Here is a 22,614-nt window from a genome sequence, read left to right on the forward strand (position 1 = left end):
TGTTCAAATTTAACACTTTGTCTAAAATAATAAGCAGAAATCGCATTCACTTATTGCTCCATTGCATTCATTTTCCAGACAATAAACCACCTAAGAACATGATAAAACCAATAAGTTCAGGCAACTATGAGATATATTGGACAGAAAAATTTTCCCAGAATATATATCAGATGAAGCCATTATTATAAATTAAAGCATGGCATGAACTGAGGATGACTTTTGTTTTTACAGTATATTCCAGAGAAAAGTCATAAATGTGGTATTAAGATTTTTTAAATTATGCGGTAGTATTGGATATACTTGCGCATTTATAAAAAGAATGCGCAAACATTGTGTCTCAAATCCTGGTAGAAAGTACCATCCTGGAGCTTCTCAGTAATGTTTTGGAGAGGACCAACCAGTCCTTACAAATAACTATTACACATTTACTCCTCTTGCGAACTGCTGTACAGAAAAAATTTGGTGGGGACAATGAGAAAGAGTATAAGGCATCGTTCACCAGTTATGAAAGAGGGTAAAGTGGTAGTTATCATCTTATGGCACCATAGTTGGAAAATCAAAGGACAGAAGGCAAATGGTTTTTTTCTTTCAGCAGAACACGTGTTAGATATCATTCCATCAGGCAAAGATTGCACTCTCAGGCAGCGTGGTTTCAGTTCCCTGAGACTGCAGTCAAGTGTATGAGTTTCATTGTGTGTGTGTGTGTGTGTGTGTGTGTGTGTGTGTGTGTGTGTGTGTGTGTGTGTGTGTGCGCGCGCACGTGTGCACGCAGTTTTCCAGTCACATCAATTTGAATTGATGCGGCTGGAAAACAGAGAACATTTCATTCATGTATGCCGTCTCAAAAGACACTGACTCGCATTCGAGAGGACGACGGTTCAATCCCGCATCCAGCCATCCTGATTTAGGTTTTCCGTGATTTCCCTAAATCACTCCAGGCAAATGTCGGGATGGTTCCTCTGAAAGGGCACGGCTAACTTCCTTCCCCATCCTTCCCTAATCCGATGAGACCGATGACCACGCTGTCTGGTCTCCTTCCCCAAACCAACCAACCAACCAACCATCAAAAGACACCGAGGACACGTGTGTCTATTGTTGACAAAGGCCTTAATGACTGAAAGCTATAATTGTGAGAGTCTGTTTGTTGTGCCCATCTGCGACTCAGCATCTTCACTATATAGTGAGTAGCAACTTTCCTTCTCATAATATTGTTACATTCCATCCTGGATTTTCCATTGTTTAATTAATATTTAACTTACTTTAGCAAGGTAATACATTGGATGAAGAGGGAGAGGACATTTAAGTAGAGACTTTGGTTGTGTCTTCATTAATTTTATTTTATTAAATACCAGAATTTCTGGTGTCATATACACTATATTCTTTCAAGTTTCATTTATTAGGTATCCTAGACAAAACATTATTCTCTATGAAATGCGACTTAACTAATTTTGTACAAAAATCTACATATTAATCATGAGCTATACACATAGTTTAACTGGAACATAAAGGGCCATTCATGACATTCTCAGACAAAACATTGCCATCTAATGAATCTTTGAAAAGGCTACTCAACCAATCCCTAAGCATAATTTGACTGCTATGAAATAATTCTTGACTTAAAAGTATTAACTTTTTTTCCCCATTTCAATTGTCAAATGGATTTTTCAGAGAGAACGCTTTTTAATTTATGTGCTAAAAACCAATAAGTGTATTTGTGAATAATATGAAGCTGGCTGAATATTGCTTTATTTTGGGACCTTTGTTATAAAATTCTGTAGCATGAATATAACAAACATGTAGGTATTATATTCATATCAGTCTTGTCCCCTCTTATTAACCTATTTATAACAAGTGAGCTTTATCTGCATGTGGATATACAAACTTTTATTTTATTGTAGTCACAATGTTATTTGATATTATCCACAAATACAGGAATATGGAGCAATCTTTTCCTTTTTTTTAGAAAAGATGTAATGGGATAATGATACAAGCCTTCAACTTGGACACTTTCAAATAACAACATTATCAGCTGTATTACTGGATGTATTTCAACCAGGTTTGTTATTTCAGTTGAAGAAACATGACGACAAAAACAAATTATTAGACGAGTTCCAAAATTATTAAGAGAAGTCAGTTAGTAGTGGCCAACTTTAATATTCAGGGTACCAGATTAATTACAGTTTCTTCTTCCTCTTCTCCTTCTTGTTCTTTCTTCCCAAGAACAGTATCACAGTATTGGAAAGAAATGATTTCAACACAAAAGGTGTACCTGAATTCATCACTCATTTAAAAGAAACATTCCAGCAGTATGAGATTCTGTTGTCTGAAACCCCATTTACTATGAAAGAAATAAGTAAACAAAAGACCTGATTGAGAAAAAATAGGACCTCAATTTCCAATGTGAACCAGTGAATACTTAAAGTTCTGAAAGATGATGCACCATCAAACTTCTCTGTCTTGCAACTACACAAATTGTTTGTGAGGTTATTTCACAACTTTTTGCAGTCGTTTTTATGTGTTACACTGCAAGGCACTACTGACTGTAAATTTTTAAATTTCAATTAACTTCCTTTTACTTAGTCTTCATGCAAAATATTGTTTAATAGGGGGTGTTCTTAAAGTGAGAGTAAAACATGCTATCAGTTATAGCATTTGTCATTTATTTCTTCTACCATAATTATGGGATGACTTATCTCTCTATTCGTCAACATACAACTTTTTCCTCAGCAGAAACTACACTTTGCAATTTTTCAAGGGAACTTGATCACTTTTATGGTTATCTTTAAAGCTAATTTAGTTGCTAATAAACAACTAGCAAATTATTTTACATTAATTAGTGTGTGGGAAAAGACATATGCACAAACCAGTCAAAATAATTTTGTCAGCCTTTTTCATATTGCCAAGAACAAGGCATTGTCACAGTAGCATAGGACTTTTGTCCCTCGGAGTTCTCCTTCTTTTTCTTAAATACGGCCATTAAAATTAAATAAATGATAATGTCAAGTGAATAAAATTTGTATCTTTAAGCAGTTGTACAAACTACAACTATTGATCTCTTTCAGGTTTGTGGAACTCAAAAGTTATTAAGTTCACGCACACTCACATTTAATAAAATGGAATAGGACCTACCCCACAACTTCATTAATGATCATTTATGTTTGATAAAAAATTAAATTCTTATCATGTATGGACAGTTTCAGCTATGTCCCAAAGACATATAAGATTACTCCATATCACACATTTTTAGTTCAAATTTTAAATGAGGTAAACAATGCTTTTGGATGAGCTCTACCAGTTCAGCTTATGAACAGTGACAGCTGAGCTATAAAACAATGTCAGTTTGGAATTTTTTTATTCCTACACTAGGAACTTAAGCACAAATGTACATTCACTGATTTAATCCTTGCCGCTTCTCTTCTTCAAGCATAGCATCCAATTCATCAGTTAAATTGGCGAGCATATTTCCAATATCATTCAAAACATCAGCAGGTTCTTGTGATGCTGATCTGTAATCACAACAATAATTAAAAAGATGTCATAGAAATAAATATACAAAGTACAGCAATATATAACAGAGAAACCTATAGCAGTTGTGTACGAGTCACTGGGTAATATGACAATATGCGATGGAATAAAATTGTGTGTGTGTTTTACATTGCAGTGACATATTATAAATAATAACTCCTCAGTATATCATAGTACATGCCACAAGCTTCATATAAATTCATATCTCACTAGTCATTATTTGTTACAGGGTTCATGTTAAGAGAATTTCCTGTCTGATACATGTCTGCCTGCTACATTGAAGAAGTAGTTTTAAGTTCACCAGATGTCTGTATAGATACATACTTTGCCAGGATTCAAAACCCCTGTTAAGTTTTATATTTCCAGTTCTACTGCTGGTACTTTCAGAGTCTGTTCATTGATGTCCCTACACTACTCTCATTGCCATCACTCATTTATCACTGTTAAGTAAACTCACTGTTAAGTAGCTCCTAATGAACTATGTTATATATGCAAGATTGTCACCAAACTTTCTACACTCCTGGAAATGGAAAAAAGAACACATTGACACCGGTGTGTCAGACCCACCATACTTGCTCCGGACACTGCGAGAGGGCTGTACAAGCAATGATCACACGCACGGCACAGCGGACACACCAGGAACCGCGGTGTTGGCCGTCGAATGGCGCTAGCTGCGCAGCATTTGTGCACCGCCGCCGTCAGTGTCAGCCAGTTTGCCGTGGCATACGGAGCTCCATCGCAGTCTTTAACACTGGTAGCATGCCGCGACAGCGTGGACGTGAACCGTATGTGCAGTTGACGGACCTTGAGCGAGGGCGTATAGTGGGCATGCGGGAGGCCGGGTGGACGTACCGCCGAATTGCTCAACACGTGGGGCGTGAGGTCTCCACAGTACATCGATGTTGTCGCCAGTGGTCGGCGGAAGGCGCACGTGCCCGTCGACCTGGGACCAGACCGCAGCGACGCACGGATGCACGCCAAGACCGTAGGATCCTACGCAGTGCCGTAGGGGACCGCACCGCCACTTCCCAGCAAATTAGGGACACTGTTGCTCCTGGGGTATCGGCGAGGACCATTTGCAACCGTCTCCATGAAGCTGGGCTACGGTCCCGCACACCGTTAGGCCGTCTTCCGCTCACTCCCCAACATCGTGCAGCCCGCCTCCAGTGGTGTCGCGACAGGCGTGAATGGAGGGACGAATGGAAACGTGTCGTCTTCAGCGATGAGAGTCGCTTCTGCCTTGGTGCCAATGATGGTCGTATGCGTGTTTGGCGCCGTGCAGGTGAGCGCCACAATCAGGACTGCATACGACCGAGGCACACAGGGCCAACACCCGGCATCATGGTGTGGGGAGCGATCTCCTACACTGGCCGTACACCACTGGTGATCGTCGAGGGGACACTGAATAGTGCACAGTACATCCAAACTGTCATCGAACCCATCGTTCTACCATTCCTAGACTGGCAAGGGAACTTGCTGTTCCAACAGGACAATGCACGTCCGCATGTATCCCGTGCCACCCAACGTGCTCTAGAAGGTGTAAGTCAACTACCCTGGCCAGCAAGATCTCCGGATCTGTCCCCCATTGAGCATGTTTGGGACTGGATGAAGCGTCGTCTCACGCGGTCTGCACGTTCAGCGCGAACGCTGGTCCAACTGAGGCGCCAGGTGGAAATGGCATAGCAAGCCGTTCCACAGGACTACATCCAGCATCTCTACAATCGTCTCCATGGGAGAATAGCAGCCTGCATTGCTGCGAAAGGTGGATATACACTGTACTAGTGCCGACATTGTGCATGCTCTGTTGCCTGTGTCTATGTGCCTGTGGTTCTGTCAGTGTGATCATGTGATGTATCTGACCCCAGGAATGTGTCAATAAAGTTTCCCCTTCCTGGGACAATGAATTCACGGTGTTCTTATTTCAATTTCCAGGAGTGTATATTAGCGATGATCTCTCAACAGTGTGACAAACAATGTAAATTTGAAATGTGTGCAAGCTGCAAATTCAACATCAGAATTCCATGTCAGTTATTCACAACATACTTGAATCCTATGTTAAGCCTACATCATTTTTTTATGATCATATGGTAAAGCTAAAAGATATCGGAAATAAATTGAGTAGGAGTTTAACAAAGTGTGTGAATGTCCTGTTTAACTGACATATTTTTACAAAAATGAAATAAAATTCTTCAAAGTCTGCAGTGCTTACCGGTCTCTTAGTGCCTTCTGACTAGCTGCTAGATCACTTTGTGGATTTTGGACCCTCTTAGAAGGAGTAAACTCTGAAAATTACACAATTTTTTAATGTATCAGTTAACTTCATGAACAAATAAAAAGGAATATATTACAGTCGGTAGATGAATTTGGGTGGTCTATAAGAAGAGGATACAGAGTCACCAGTGGATCAGACAATACAAGAGGACACTGAAGATCTTGGAAACAGAGAGTGAGAGATGAAGAGAGAGGATGAAGAAGATATGGACGAAAAGAAAATGCTCTCCACGAAAGGTCTACTGGTCGTCGTATGGAAGTCGTAATAGAAGAAGAAAAGGTGGAGACTAAGATGAAGATGAAAAAGAAGAGGGTTTGGAGTTTTTCATAGCATTACCATACTTAAAAATAATTAACTGATGCAATGCATTCCAAAATGTTACAAAAAACTGAACTGAACTTGAACTCTTTGATCAGGAAAGAAAGGAAGAGGGAAAGATAAGGGATGTTCAACGGCTGTAGAAGAAAGGAAGCAAGATTAAAGCTTAACACACCATTGACAGCTAAGTAATCAGAGGTGAAGCACAACTTGTGAACTGGGAAAGTAATTGCCTGTGCCCTTTCCACGGAGCCATCCGTTATCTACACGGTAAACGGCATTTTTGATCTTATTTGTTGTGTGCGCATCTGGGAGTCACTTCAGATCTTATCACATTTTTGTCAATAGTTCAGTTATTTTAAGCACAGCAAATGTAATACTGAACTATTTCAGCACACCAAATGTAAAACGACATTTCTGAAATGAAAATAGTGATTGGAGGATGACACACAGAAAATCTAAACATGACAACAATTTCAAACAAATGAATGGTTCTGGCTGACATTGAGCTTCTTTAGATAATAACTGTATGCCACAGTTCACTATCTCAAATGTGGAATCCAGACTGTTATTGTGGCCTTTATTTGAAATTATTGTGATTGTGCCAGTCAATAAACTATTTTCATAACAGTCAATTACTGTACATCTTCAGCTCAACCAAAATGTCATTTTTCCTAAACATGTCAGCCTTTATTTGTCAGGAGGTACTAATTACAAAGAAATTTTGATAACAGGACACAATGCAGCCTAGCACAAACATTTGTGCACTTCACAGTGACACAGCTGCTGCATATCTGAGGAACATCCCTGTGCGCTGTATGACCACTATGCACACTCTCCACAAAGTCAATTGACATGATGACTTATGGGGGTAGGACACCAACTGGCAGACAGGTTCCTAGTCACAGTCGACGTAGCTTGCCTTTATTAGCAGACATCGCTAAATTTAGAATGTCACATGCGTCTGTATGTGAAATGCATAGTGTTCACTGTATCTTAAGCTGCCACATCACTCATTCCTACCATAACTCAAAATCCACTAATATGCAATATAACATGAAACAAAACACAGTGTGGCAAAGACAACACAATATGATGACAATAATGATAGCATACAGGGCTACGCTTAGTAGTGGTAGTGACTTAAAACGAGTGAATCTTTTGACTTGAAGTAGGACTGTTGATAAGGCATCAATATAGCTATATTTTTCCCAAAAAATATCTATATCCATAGGCGGTATTTTTCCCCCAATAAAATTGAAATCAAAATGTCAATACTGAGTGCCGATATTTTTGTTTTATATTACTTTTTTTCATGATTTTTGGTAAATATTTGATGTTCATTTAAAATTCCAGTAGAATATAATTTTACTTTCATTGTCTGAAGGCGCTTTCATCATGTCCAATCTTTCTTTTTGACTGTGTGAAGCAAGTACATGTGGCACAAAAGAAGAAGTCTGACTGCACTAGCGGGTGGTGATGCAAATGGAATAACAAGATTTGTGATGTGAAGAAGCAGCACACCAGTTGCATTAAATAATAATTTTTAACACAACTAGTGTGCTATTTCTTCACATCAGAAAATGATGAACAAAAATCTAAATGACAAGATTGTGAGGGGAAACGCTGACGTAATCGGCACTCGGTGCTACCGACAGAAACTGCAACGTTTAGCTTCACCACGCAATTTTGACACTACAACTGCTAGGTCTCTGGTATTAGAAGAAATGAAAAAACCAGGGAAGTCAACATTAAGTGTTTTCGAGAAATCCAATATGTGATGAAATTGAATGACAGACCCATCGGACACCTTTTATTGTGCCACTTACACGCAGTTACCATTGTAAGCAAAGTGGTTATTGCCAAGTGTGAACGTGCATCATTTTCATGTCAGTTCTTGCTCTGAGGGGGATAGGCAGGCTGCTAGCTTGTTGATGTACAGAATATCTAATAATAAATCAGTACTTAAATAACAGGCTGTACATTATTTTTATAAGCAGGTACGTTGATATTTTTTCCGTCAATATATAGATACTTTTCTTTGATATACTGAAGGCCGACAATAATATACTTTTTTTAAATATCGATTATTGGATTTCTGATATTTGTAGAAATAAAAACAGTCCCAGTTTGAAGGCAGACCACCATGCCACTCTGGTCTACTCTGCCACTAACATGAGCCACTGCATGACTGCTGTGTCTTTGTGGAGTGTGCAAAGTAATTAACTATCTAGTGAAATACTTATTTTTGCTTGAGTGCAAAAATGACAGCTGGTTTTAAAAAAAACAGTACATCCATTAGGTCACTTACCTTGTTTGGGATAATCCATTGTCGTAAGTGTCGGATGCGGTCTTGTCACCCTTTGCTTTATAGTTCCTGCATTCTCATTAGCAAAAGGGAGGGAATCTGATTCTGTGCTTGAACTTGACTGTAAAACGAAAATATTTTTTTTTAATCTTGGCCTTTCCCATCTGCAGCTAAATTAAATATACAGAGAAATAAGATTAAAAGCTCAGAACATGTGATGTAATAAGAAGCAGTCACAAAGTATTTGACAGTTGAGACAGTAAATGACAACCTAGTTTCAGCCAAATAGTGACTGCACAACAACGAGATGACGAACTAAAAAAAAATTCTGTCTAAAGATGACAATTTTTCTGTCATTAACAGAGCACAGACTGTGATGACGAGCTCCGACTGCGTGCTCGATTCGGATTTGCACCGGATCGCTGCCCGCATGCCTCACTGACTGACCAGAAGTTTTCTCGTAAAAGTTTTCTCATAAAAGATGTCCAGGTCAGAGGATGAGAGGTGTGCACAGATCATGCAGCTCCCATGAAATGTAGCAATCCAGATGTCAGTCACAGTCAAGTGCAGAATTTCAACCTTTCAAAAATCTTTTATTTTCATCCAGATTTTGCCTTCTTGTCTAAGATTCAAACTGGGATTTTATGTTTTGGTGTGGAGGTCATTAACAAGTTCCACTCTGATATGATGCAAAAACTGAAAATCACTGTAAATTCAAAAATAATTTAAAAGCACCCCACATTAGCCACTCCCAAAAATTATCCAGATTCAAGAACTGAATATATCTGTTAGCTGTGAGAGAAGCAACAACACCTATTATAAACAGGCCTCTGTTAATACAACACACAGATAATTATTTCTGTATCAGTGTGAGTGAGGCAAGCAGCAGAGGATAATAGCAGCAGCCCAGAACTCGACGTGTACCTTTACAGTGAGTAGCAATTTATTCTTTTCATAATTGTTCATTTTTGTAGTTCATAGACATAACTGGCCATGGCTTTGAGTGAGGTACCACTGCAGTATTCACCTGAGAAGTTTGAAACATCATGGATAGCTTAAGTGAGGATTGTGGGACTCAGAATTGAAGCCTGATCCTACCAGCATAAACGCAACAACACAATCATTTTAAGATACCTGCCTATCTATTTGTGAACAAGAGGGAGTACTGTTTAGCACTACTAAGTACTGCTAAGTGGTGCAACATTCATCCTTTAGTTTGAAATGTAGTTCCTGTTAATTTAAACTGGACTAGTTTTACTGTGGAGGGCCAACAGTGTTTATTAAACTCTCAGAAATGAACGAGTTGATCGAACTGCCAATACCGACCAGCATCCCAAACTATGACCTGCAGACACTATCGTAAAGTGACTAGTCATGAAAGCAAAAATGAACTGTATAAGTGGGCAGCCATTCTAATATCACCAACAGAAACTGATATAAAGGGATATGTGTGACTGTTTGGTTGGACCTTCCTTAGAGGATAAAAGAGCTGTGTGTGCTCTGATATAGAATTATGGCTCCTCTGATGTATGGAGATGACACCACATTATACAGTTTTTAAAAGAATGAGAAATGGGGTGCTTTATGTTGCCTCTTAGAAAGATTTCCAACTGTCCACTAAAAATAAACAATCTGTAAAATTCTGTAAAGGCAAGTGATGACAGACACTGACTGACGTGGTGGGCACCATGGATATACAGCATGCAGCACTGCACAAACTCCCCCCCCCCCCCCAAAAAAAAAAACTCTTCATACATCAGCTTTGTAAATTAGTATGTCTGTAGGACATTTTATTTGATTTCACAATTTATTTTCAGTTCTCTATTACACACAACATTATTCAGTTAGAACTAAAGTAAGCACATCAATTTCTCACACACACACACACACACACACACACACACACACTTCTATGGTGAAGTGATAAAACTGTTAAAAGCAGTTAACTTAATGACATGGTAAGGATCCACATTCAGGAACAGACTTGTACTTATTTCTGTTCATCTCTAACATTTGTAGAAAGAAAACCCTGCCACTCAAATTGCTGCAAAGGCAGTACAATAATCAAATACCGAAATTGTGCAGTGCCATGTGTCACTCTTTATCTGCAGTTTCACGTATTGCAACTATTTTTGTGGTATAAAAATGAGAAATGTTTGAGGCACATCATTTTAAATAGTTCAGTAGCAGTTGTCTAGTCCATAACTTAACACAGATATTACAGATGTAATAGTTGTTATGAAAATAGAGAAGACATTAAACATTCAGTAGGGCTCAGAGTCTTACTTTAAAACTGGCATCAGAGCCGTTACGCCCCTGCTGCATCGCGAGACTGGCTATAAGCTCCTGCTCGACACTGGCAGCGTGTGCTTCAGAAGTTGTAGGCATGTTACTCCAGGATCGACTCATGGTCGACAACTCTCGCAGTCCCGGTGGTGAGGGCGGGGCTGGCGGAGGTGGGAGGGGCAAGTCGGGCTCTGCCAGACCGTCGCCAGTCCCACTCGGGTATGCCGGCAGTGACAAGGGTGACACTGACGTACCCCGGTCGGTCGAATGGAGATCCACAGTTACTACAGTAGTTCGTCCACCACTACCGGGAACATCTGCAGTAGCTCTCGGCACTGGCCCACTACAGTCTATTACGACGTCCGCTTCTCCGGTCCTCGACGACTGCCTCTTCGGCGGTGACGGTGGCCGTTTCTTTTGCGCCATCCTCGGGCTTTCGTTGCCGGTGCCACCCGAATACCGATCCAGGTCGTACTTGCTAACATCTATAAGGTCTCTCGGTAAGCTTTTGTAGTACGTGCTGCCGGGCTTCTCAAAATCGGGGACGGCAAATGTCGACCCGTCGTTACGTGTCTTTGCGACTATTTTTGCGACGGGTCTCGGACGGACCAGTCCCCTGGGTCTCGGCAGTGTGCCACCTCCCTCATGCAGGGCAACTGCTTCATTTGTCGGAGTAATATCTCCGTCATCATAACTGCGTGGTCGCCATCCTCCGGGCCCGTGGACGGCGTGCTGGTAGTAGAAAGTCTGTGTGTTATCTGCACTAAATGTGTGGTGAGTCCTCTCATTGCCATCTTCTAAACTTTCCAGTGACTTTCCTCGACCGCCACGAATCTGTAAACAATACAGATTGATACGTCGATATTAACAAATCGTCTATAACTTGATGAACTTGAACATTTAATAAACTTTACTCATTATGGGAAAAGGTAAGTTAACATTTCGTTTTGTGCTATCTAAAATCCAAAAAACACTCAAAATGTAGTCTATTCTGAACAACAGATCAGTGAAATCAACACAAAGACACTAATTTTGTTTTTCTCATTGCTCTAGCTCCTTTATCATATTTCCTATTAATCATGCACAGTTAAAAGCATGCATATATTATGATAAATATGACAAATCTCACTTAATTTATGAAATAAAAACTTAAAACATACACAGCCTTTTCTATGCACATATGTTTAAGCACAGTTAGCAGTAACATCGTATTAATATGCAAAAAGGCTCACAAACAGGAATTGTGCGATTCTAAGAACATGTGCAGTTGGGTGTGGCATAACACATTTTGTGCTGAAAATGACACATTAATTTATCTATAGGAAAGTAAAGAGTCTGGATAAAATACACACAAAACTGACCTCTTTGGTGTTCCCTTAGCTGTTAGAGTACGCTTTCCTTATTGTAGTATTAGGAGTTTCTCCTGTGCTATTTGATAGTTATTGCTTTTACTAAAATGTCCTGTATAACAATTTGATTCGGGTAGATGAGGCATAGAGCAGCAGACAGGCACTTTTAAAAGTAGACAATTGGAAAAGACCAGCTTTTGGACAAAGTCCTCCATCAGATGAGAGACAAACACAAACATATTCACAACTCACACGGGCATGGCTTCTATCAACTCCAGCACAGTGTGTGTGTGTGTGTGTGTGTGTGTGTGTGTGAGAGAGAGAGAGAGAGAGAGAGAGAGAGAGCGCCTCATCCGATAAAGGGGTTTCTCAGAAAGCCGATATTTACCAGTAGTCTATTTTTAAATGTGTCTGCCTGGCACTTAACGGCTTCTCTATGTGGTTAGCAGCAATGCATCTAAGATTGATGTTTTATAGAAACTCTGTCTGAGAATCTAGCACAAAATCTGAACAAATTCCAGTCATATGTTAAGTGCACGAGCAGCAACACACAACTTCATTGTGTGATAGTGATGGTAATGTTACTGATGACAGTGCCACTAAAGCTGAGTTACTGCAGGTGGTTTCCAGAAATTTCTTCACCAGCAAAGGTGCAGTAAATATTCCAGAATTCAAATTGAAAACTGCTGTCAATATGAGAAACTTATAAATAGATACCATCAGTGTAATGAAGCAACTTAAGCCACTTAATAAGGCAAGTCTTTCAGTTCAGATTGTATACCAATCAAGTTCCTTTCAGAATATGCTGATGTAATAGCTCCATATTTAACTATCATATACAACTGCTCATGCAGCTAAAGATCCATTCCTAAAGACTGAAAAGTTGCACAGGTCACATCAATATTCTAGAAAGGAAACAGGGTAATCCTCTGAATTATAGACCAACATAAGATTTTGGAACATATACGGTGTTTTAACATTATGAAATATCTCAAAGAAAATTGTCTATTGATGCATAGTCAGCATGGATTCAGAAAATATCATTCTTTTGAAACACGACTGGCCCTTTATTCACACAAAGTAGTGAGTTCTGTTGACAGGGGATCTCAAGTTATTTCTTTATTTCGAGAAGGCATCTCACACTGTCCATTACAAGCAGCTCATAGTCAAATTGCAAATCTATGAAATATCATCTCAGTTATGCAACTAGATCCACGATTTCTTGTCTGAAAGGACGCAGTTCATAGTAATTAATGGGAAGCCGTCAAGTGAAATATGAATGATACCTGACATTCGACAAGGAAGTGTTATAGGCCCACTGATCTATATAAACTATTTGGGAGGCAAAGTGAACAGTTGTCTCAGATTGTTTGCAGATGATCCTGTCATTTACCACTGAGTAAAGTCATCAGAAGACCAGTACAAATTAAAAAAAAAAATTACTTATACAAGATATCTGTACAGTGCGAAATGTGACAGGTTACCCTGAACAATAAAAAGTGTGAGGTCACTCACATGAGTACTAAAAAGAATCCATTAAAATTTGGTTACATGATGAACAACACAAATTTGAAGGTTGTCCATTCAACTAAATATCTAGGAATCACAATTACAAACAACTTAAATTGAAACTATGAAACAGATAATGCTGAGGGAAAGGTGAACCAAAGACTGTTTTATTAGCAGAACTCTTAGAAGATGCAACAAGATTACTGAATAGACTGCCTACACTACACTTGCCTGTACTCTGCTAGAGCACTGCTGTCAGTATTGGATCCTTACTGGATAGGACCGTGGAGGACATCAAAAAAGGTTCAGAGAAGGGCAATTCATTTTTTACCTTCACAAATGAGGAGAGAGACTGTCCAAGATACCATAGGCGAGCTGGGGTGGCAATTATTAAAACAAAAGGCATCTTTCTTTGTGAGATCTTTTCACAAAATTCAACCACAAAATTTCTCCCCAAATGCTGAAAAGATTTTGTGAACTCCCACCTACATAAGAAGAAATGACCACTGTAGTAGAATCAGAGCTCGCACCGAGCGATGTGGTGCGTTGGTTAGCACACTGGACTTGCATTCGGGAGGACAACAGTTCAAACATGCTTCCGGCCATCCCGATTTAGGTTTTCCACGATTTCCATAAATTGCTTCATGCAAATGCTGGGATGATTCCTTTGAAAACTTCCTTTCCCATCCTTCCCTCACCCAAGGGTACTGATGACCTAGCTGTCCTCCTCCGAATCGATCAACCGACCAAACAACCAGAGCTTGCACAGAAAGATTTAGGTGTTCATTTTTCCTGTGTACTTTAGTGGAGAGTGTAATGGTCAAGAAATAGTCTGAAAGTGGTTCTGTGAACACCCTACCAAGGACTCGGATGTAAATGGCAGAGTATGCACTCGGATGTAAATTGTGGAGTATTGACATAGATGTGAATCACAGATTGCACTAATAGTTTTCTGTTGAGGGCAACTGCATATTTCTGAAACAAACCGAAGGAAGGAGAGGGACTTAACCTTCTCAAAATAAAATACTGTTACTTGCAGAAAGCAGGGCATCATAGCTCAGATTGACCAGTTGTGAAACTGACATGTTGAAAGGACGTAAAGTGGTGTACGGCAACACTCCAATCACCTCGCAGGGAAGTTTGAGAAGGTTGAGTCACCCTCCTTCCTGTATATTTTACTGACAAATGTACATCTGAAGATGTAATCTGAAATAATGAAACCTGTCGTGTTCCTGTAAAATTTCATACACAGCTGAAAGTGGTTTAATTCAGAAACATGAATCAGATCATACTGTTATTCCATTCTAGATTTTCCGTTGTTTCTTCTGTTTTGTTCATACGCTGTTTTGGATTAAGAAATTTTGTAAATTTGTAAACTGGAAACCAACTGAACTTTTGTGCATTTTGCAGACAAAACACTATGAGGTGCTCCATCACAGAATTTTAACAGATCATGAGGGCCCCTCCAGATTTTCCACAGAAATAATTTCCATATAGTATTATTATATAGAGAATGTTTAATGAAGCATGAACATCAAGGTAATAAATAAAGAGAAGTTAGAAGTCATACCAGTTCTTCGAAACAAGACATTCAAAATGGAACTTATCTTCAAAGTCATATTTATCTTAGCGTGTTCGTGAAAGCCTATTAGTGTAGACTGTTTGTGATAACATTTTTCCTAGATGTGAACTCCCCCTGTGCACATACCAGTGTGGTCTGTCCTAACTACATTCACAGCTTTTCTGTCTCCATGCACAATTCTTCTTCCATATCATCAACATCCATATCACTGCATACCACTGTTGGCTGTCAGGCTCCAGCATGCAAGAGAGCAGGGGGAGGGGGTGGGGCTCCTCACTCGGGATTTAGAGCATTCTCGAAGAATGGTTGTTCCCGTGTAGGAAGCAGAGCAGTAAACACGTGCCAGCACCCTAAACAATGGAAGTAGTTTTACATGTTGCCCTGCTTTCAATTTTGTACAATTTTTCTGTGATTGGTTAATAATAAGTGGCAGTGGATGAGTGCATGCACCAGCTTCTGTAACAACAAATATACAACATTAATCGCAGGGCCACATGTGAAACAATTCACGTGATTTGTCAGCTGGTGGGTTCAGTGCACAGCATTCTGTACAACTATTACTACCAACAAACTTGCAGAACACACAAATTAACTTATTATTTACTTATATACTCTCCACACCTCCCACTTCTACCGCCCACAACCAATCACCTTTTGTTTCTTCTCTGTCTCTACCTGTTGTTCTGTCTATTTTGCTCTCATTCCTTCTATTCCTTAATTTCTTTATTATTTTTACTTCTAATAGTCTCTTCCTTTTCTAATTTCATATAAAATCCACAATTCTGTGGATCAAGGCAATCAGGTAGATGTAGAATTTCTCAACTGCCTAAGAGCATTTGACCGAATATTGCACTGAAGCTTGTTAACAGAAGTATGTTTGTATGAAGTACCAAACAAATTTTTATGAGTAGGCTGAGGATTTCTTGGTAAGGAGAGTACAGTGTCATATCTTGGGTGGGAGAGCCATTAACATATATAAAAGTAACTTGAGGTGTGCCTCGGGGAAGTGTACTGGGACACTTTTATTCTGCTGTATATCAGTGACCTGGGAGGCCACATTTACAGTAACCTCAGGCTTTTTGAAGATGATGCAGTTCTCTGTAATGAAGCACTATCGGAAAAAGGTTGCAAAAATACTGCCTCATATCTCAGCAAGATTTCAAAGTGCTGAAAAGAACAGCAACTTACTTTAAAATGTTTAGAAATATAAAATACAGCACCTCACAAAATATAGAAACACAGTAGCATAAAATATCGAGTAACAGTCAGAAACAGTCAACTCACACAAATACCTGGTTGTTACAATTTGTGGAGACTTCAAATTGAATAATCACATGGGCCCAGGGGCAGGTAAAGCAGATCCCAAACTTTAGTTCGTCAGTAGGATACTGGGAGAATATAGTAAGTCAACAAAGGAGACTGATACACAATATGCCACAGTACATTGCTCGAGCGTGTGGGACCATTGTCAGTAGAACTAAACGGGAATATTGAACATGTACAAATGAGGGCGCAGTGACACAGAAAAGCTGAAAAACTCGATACAGCAGATTCGCAAAGACGGATGCTGGCTATGCCTACCCTACAAAAGCCTACTGAAGTAGTATTGAGAACCGTTATTATGTGAGGAGTGTATGAATATGGTACAGTCTCCTACGTATTTCTCCCAAAATGACCGAAAAGAGACAGTTGATCTAATTACTGTGCACACAGAGACATTTTAGGTGTAATTCTTCCTGCAAGCCATATGTGAATGGAATAGAATGTGGAAAAATGGGAAGTACCCTCTGAGATGCACCACAACAATTTTCAGAACACGAATGTACAGTAGATAACTACTCACTTTTTCTCTTCTACCACACACGAACTAAATGTGGCACCAGCTCACTAATGTATTATCTTTGATGTGTTACTTTCTCTGCGACAGCTTCTCCTTCAGCTTTCAGTCCCTTCCTTGTCATAACAAATTGGTCCTTCATAATCTAGGACTAAGTGATTTTCTCTCCCCCCCCCCCTACCATCCTGCCACTTTCCAACCCACCACAATAAATTTCTCTTTCTTCCCAGAAGAAGGACCTACGGTTCTAAAAGCTACAAGTTTTGTGTTCAATACCATCAGTATCAGGAGTTGCACCTCCTGAAGGTACGTCCTGGCTCTTTGTGAAAGTAATAGTTCCTTAAATTTATACGCCCTCCCTGTTACTAGTTTCCTTGCTGGTTTGCTATTCTGTCTCTCCCTTGCATTCCTGTTCCAACTTACTCTATTTCCATCTTCTCCACTTTCTCTCTCTCCCTCCCTTTCTCTCCCCCCCCCCCCCCCCCACCTCTACTGATACTTTAATATTTACACACTTTTCCTAGACACCCCTCATTATTTCGAGTGAGTTTGTACCAGTCATCAGCATAGTGCACAGAGGGACTCACATCACCTTCCTCATTTTACCTTTCTACCTCTTTGGTCATTGTCACATTTTTTAAAACTATTTTTCTGTCATCAGTACCCCTAGAAGTTTCCTCCTCCCCTCACTTCACCTGATGTTTACCTCACTTTAGAGACCGATGACCTCGCAGTTTGGTCTCCTCCCCCAACACAACCAACCAACCAGCTTCACTTTAAATTGCAGAAGTAGGGAACTATGAAGGAATGTGTCCACAATCCAAATTCATACAATACTTTTCCAACTTGAAATAAGTTGTGGGGTTCAAAAACAAAACAATCAATAGTTACATAATTTTACATGTATGTACCTTTCTTCGGAAAATTTATTCAGGTCATTTGGTTGGAATGTGAGGATGTAGAAATGCAAAACAAAAAATAATTGTAGTCAGCGACTAGTGGAAAAAAAGGAAAATACTGAAAAACAAGTAGCTCACCATAAGATATTGTTAATAAGCTGGCAGAAATTAAAATCACAAAATATGTTTAAAAACAATGGATTACAAAACATTATTACATCAAGTATTTTACTGACGAAGTTTTATTTACGAATCTAAGCAACTTGACACAGTTCTTGGAATCGCACAAACACTGTCGTTAATTGAGGTCAAGGTTAACTGAGTGCATGACTACCTTAATGGGGACAATATCTGGACAGTACATGGGTTGGAAGTACGGTGTTGTGATTGTGCTAAACATGTGATGGCTGCCCTCAATCTCCCAGGGCTGATGAAATGTGTGGAACGTCCTGTGCACGCCAGGCGGGTAACAATCACCCTCGTCCGGAGAATGCAAGCCGCTGGGCGATCCGATCAACACCTCCTTGAAGAATCGGGACAAAAACAAAATCGCAACACGTGCAGAAGAAACTAAAAAAATAACATGTAAAGTTGCCTCCTAACAGGATGGCAGGACAATTATGCATCTCAGCTGTGGTGCAAAAAAGATATTGAGCATGTTTATTTCAATTGGTAGAACTGTTTGTCTACAGCAATCGTCTACAATAACTGTGAAATCTCTTGACACTTTTTGTCTTTACCTTAATGACATATTAATTGTGATACTTTTTAGTCTTTGCACCAGCTGAAGACTATGGAAATAAGACATGCATAATCAGTCTGTCAGTGAGGTGTATCTAAAGGCTATACAATAAACAAAAATTAATCTGTTAACATTCATTAACATATGAGTTTATGTCTATGAGGAAAGAACTTCAAATAACACATAAAACATAAGCAACAAATAGGCAAGCATACAGTGCAAAAAAATTAATGACAGATAAAAAGTTTGGGAGTCACATGCATGTTAACATACTTGCCATCTACTATGCAAAACAGCTTCTTTACAATTCAACTGTGGGTTATAAAACAGAATACAATATACTAAGTTAATGCTGACTGTTTAATGGATTTTTCAACTTTTAGTTCCACAGCTAATATTATTACGGATTCTCTAATTTTTTCTATAATATGAATGAAGCCACATCTTCAACATTTTCTTTATAGTACATGTCTGTTACATATTTGTGAGGGTCCATTAATAATTTTCTTGATCTTTTTACAGGCAAAGTCTTCATAACTTTTCTTCTCTGAATGTGCAAAGCAGCTAAAAGTAGCAGCTATAATTAGAACTGTTTAATGTGTCTTAATCCATATTTCTCACTGCAATATTAAAAATAACATCTGTGAAAAATTTTTCACTTCATCATTGCATAATCAGAGATTCGTAGGATTTTAGTTGAGAAGGGGCTGTCCTCAAGCAGGTCATTACGAACACCACAGTGTTTTACTAGGAGTGGTTCTGTTGCAAGTGGTATGCCGTTGCTTCCTCTGGCCTTCGGAATGAGGCCTTCGGAATGATTTATTTAGCCTGTACTAGCTTTAGTGTGGACTCAACATACTACTAGTAATAAAAGAATTTGTTACATTGTTTATGATTACTACAGTATGTCTGTAGATTTTTGCACGGAAGGGTGCGGATCGTTGCTCAATCCCTTATTCTTCTTCTGAAACTTTATATTGTGAACAATCTAAGTAAGCAGAAACTAAATCTTGAGTGGCATACATTTGTAATTATCTAACTAGTTTCACCACTGAAGCATTCTATGTGTAACTGCTAGATAGCATTCTTTACTTTATAATCATAATGATTTAAAATGCAGTGAAAAACTTAAATATTAATGAACAGATACACAGTGAAAAGCTTTGCTCTCAACACTAGTTCCTAGTAGACTCTCCCTACCTGGGATGGCCCAGCAAGGGATGGCTGTGGAGGAAATCTCTTTCCAGCTCTTATGTCCTTCACACGTTTAATTGCCAGGAGAATCTTCTTTTGGTGACCCAGTTTCACAATGCCGATGTCCTCCAGGTCCTCCCATGTGAGTTGAGTGACATCTTCAACAGTTTTATAACACTGTTGATGCAGTGCCGGACCATATTCTTCCAAACGTAGCAGTCGCAACCATTCGTCTAGTGAACCCTACAGTTAATACCGAGATAGAGCATTAGTGTTTCTTTGATTACTCCCTTGACATGAAAGCGTACTGAATAGATTCAATATCAATGAATAATATTTTAAAACATGGTTGCAACTGATGAATGAGAGACGAGATATAAAACTTGAGAAAAAGAAAAAAGGAACACCAGAGTAAATACAAAATAAGCAAAGAAAAAACGGAAAGTCGTATTTCAGGAAATAAGGCTGAAAAAAAGGAAAGTGCATAGAATGTCGTGTAAGAGGGTCGAGATGGCAAAAACCCTGAAGATGTGTCAACTTTTGTGATTTTGCCACATATTTTGAACAAAACTCTGTTTTATATGGTCCCTGCTTAAAAGTTTACATCAGTTACAGAGTTATGACTACCACTCTGCTTCTTGCTAAGTTGCACTAACAAATGTCCATTCTATAATTGTTTTGAGATTGCAAGAATCATATCACGTAAACTTTAAGAAATCAAAACTAAATCAAAAGGGTCAAAAGGATGAAAATGTCAAACATATCCAGAAATAATGATTTTCTTTAATTTCTGCCTTCAGCCTGAATCAAAAACAGCCCAAATTGCTATTTTCTGCTGCTAGAGGAGCCTACACAGATGTAAAAAACCACACTGAGGGTGCGAGAAGGAAGCAGCACCACTGGAGACAATTGTGCCCGAGCTACAGTTACGGCACGATTTGACGAGAAAAAGAATCAGACCAGCAATACGAGATGAGTATGGCAACCGTCTGGTACGGTACCAACACCACTAAGTACATGCACATTACATAATCTAACTGTATTAATTGTGAATAACTTACAGGAATATAGTCTGGCAGTCCATCAGAAATATTAAGTTGAGCAATTTCAGCCTTTAGTTTCTTCCTATGGTTTGGTTTCTTGATTCCAATGGCCGTGAGATCCTATAAAAAGGCAAACATCATTCATTTTTCATTCTTCGTATATAGTATCTTTAGTTCCAACAAAATGAATTAGGGAAGATTGCTAGCTGTCATACAAAGGAGGTGTAGATTGGGAGACAGGTACATTTAAGAGTAGACTAACATCTCAGACACAGTCCTCCACTTTCATACATGTCTAACTGCACACTTTATGTCCTCTGTCATCTCTCAACTGAGGTGAGTAGTGATGTCCGCCGGGACGGGTAGTGAGGGTGCATGTGAGGCTGGGAAGGAGATAGGAGCAGGTGGAGGGCCCCTGTTTCCACTCCATCTCACACGTTTCCTGTCCCCCTGTGCACCTGAATAGACCTTTCCCCTTTACTTCTCCTCCCCTCTCCACCAGCAGAACTGCACCTAGCAGCCCACCGTCTCGTATTCTCCCGGAACGCACTTCGGTGTCTGTCCCCCACCGATACTCTGCTGTCCCTCACCTTCCCCACCGCACTTCTAGTGTACCATCTGCTCCGCATTGTGGCAGAGATCGTCACTCACTTCAGTGGAGCCTCACTGCCCAGTGATGACAGAGGTAAATGTGCAAGTTGCAGATGTATGAATGTGTGTGTTTTGCTAAATCTGAAAGACTCTATCAAACAGCTTCGTCTACTTTTAAATATGCCTGTCTGCCACTCAGCACCTCCTCAGTGTGGTGGTATCAACTCATCCCACTTCATATCACTGTTATTCCATCTGGGGTTTTCTGTTGTTCTTAGTTTCAAAACTTACAAACAAAATTTTATGAAGATTCATAAGTACTTACACAAGTAATGATTCCACACCACTATGACAATAACTGACAAATAGAACTGGCAAAGTATTACCAAATATCTTATACTACATAAAAATATAGAAAAATTATTTTCTCCAGCATTTGCTGTTAAGAATTATTGTAGCTGTAACCCAATATTATGGTGTTCACATACAAAAAAAGAAGTGAAATGTACAGATTAAGCAACTCGCAACAACAAAAATAATCAATTTTTGACAGTATAAGATCTACTCACTGAGTGGTGGCAGGAGAACACTTATAAAAAAAAGAGGTTTTACGTATGCAAGCTTTTGGAGCCAGTGGCCACTTCTTCTGGCAGAGGGGTTAAAGGGAAAGGAAGAGGGGTGAAGGAAAAGGACTGAAGAGATTTAGAAAAAGGGGAAGAGTTTGGAAAAGTCAGCCAGAATCCCAGGTCAGGGGAGAGTTATCGGACAGGACGTAAGTACGGTAAGCCTCCCGTGACATGGGGTTCCGGGTCACATTTCTGGAATGTGCCCCTTTTCCTAAACCTCTTCAGTCCTTTTCATTCTCCACTCTTCCTTTCCTTTCAACCTTTCTACCAGAAGAAGGAGTCACTGGTTCCAAAGGCTTACATGTGTAAAACATCTTTTTTGTTTATATTTGTGCTCTCCTGCCATTACTTGGTGAGTAGATTTTTTTATCTATGCAATTAAATTGCAGAGTAGGCAGCTTATATCTCTAGAAATCCTGTCTGATGTTGAATATTATGTTATATCAAAGAGCTGCTACATTAATTATACTGACTATATCCCCACACAAATAAAACTTCTTTGAAAAATGTGTGTTTTATTTCCGAGAAGCCGA

At 39.4% G+C, this 22,614-nt stretch overlaps 1 protein-coding gene across 6 annotated transcripts in view; it reads right to left on the reverse strand.

The window, feature by feature from the left end:
* Nucleotides 1-1,316: 1,316 nt before the first annotated feature.
* Nucleotides 1,317-22,614, reverse strand: part of LOC124777979 (caskin-2) — a 1,020,751-nt gene continuing 999,453 nt past the window's right edge. For 5 of the 6 annotated variants that reach the window (XM_047253543.1, XM_047253541.1, XM_047253542.1 and 2 more), the window contains 7 exons: nucleotides 20,883-20,984; nucleotides 19,828-20,064; nucleotides 18,220-18,408; nucleotides 10,710-11,543; nucleotides 8,427-8,544; nucleotides 5,735-5,807; nucleotides 1,317-3,506 (listed from right to left, as the gene is read on the reverse strand). In XM_047253543.1, the coding sequence (XP_047109499.1) occupies nucleotides 3,389-3,506; nucleotides 5,735-5,807; nucleotides 8,427-8,544; nucleotides 10,710-11,543; nucleotides 18,220-18,408; nucleotides 19,828-20,064; nucleotides 20,883-20,984 (1,671 nt within the window). In that variant the 3' untranslated portion in view covers nucleotides 1,317-3,388. The remainder of the gene's footprint in view (nucleotides 3,507-5,734; nucleotides 5,808-8,426; nucleotides 8,545-10,709; nucleotides 11,544-18,219; nucleotides 18,409-19,827; nucleotides 20,065-20,882; nucleotides 20,985-22,614) is intronic. The other variant, XM_047253546.1, reaches the window with a different exon arrangement.

Source organism: Schistocerca piceifrons, chromosome 2 (assembly GCF_021461385.2).
Source record: "Schistocerca piceifrons isolate TAMUIC-IGC-003096 chromosome 2, iqSchPice1.1, whole genome shotgun sequence".
Lineage (NCBI taxonomy): Eukaryota > Metazoa > Arthropoda > Insecta > Orthoptera > Acrididae > Schistocerca > Schistocerca piceifrons.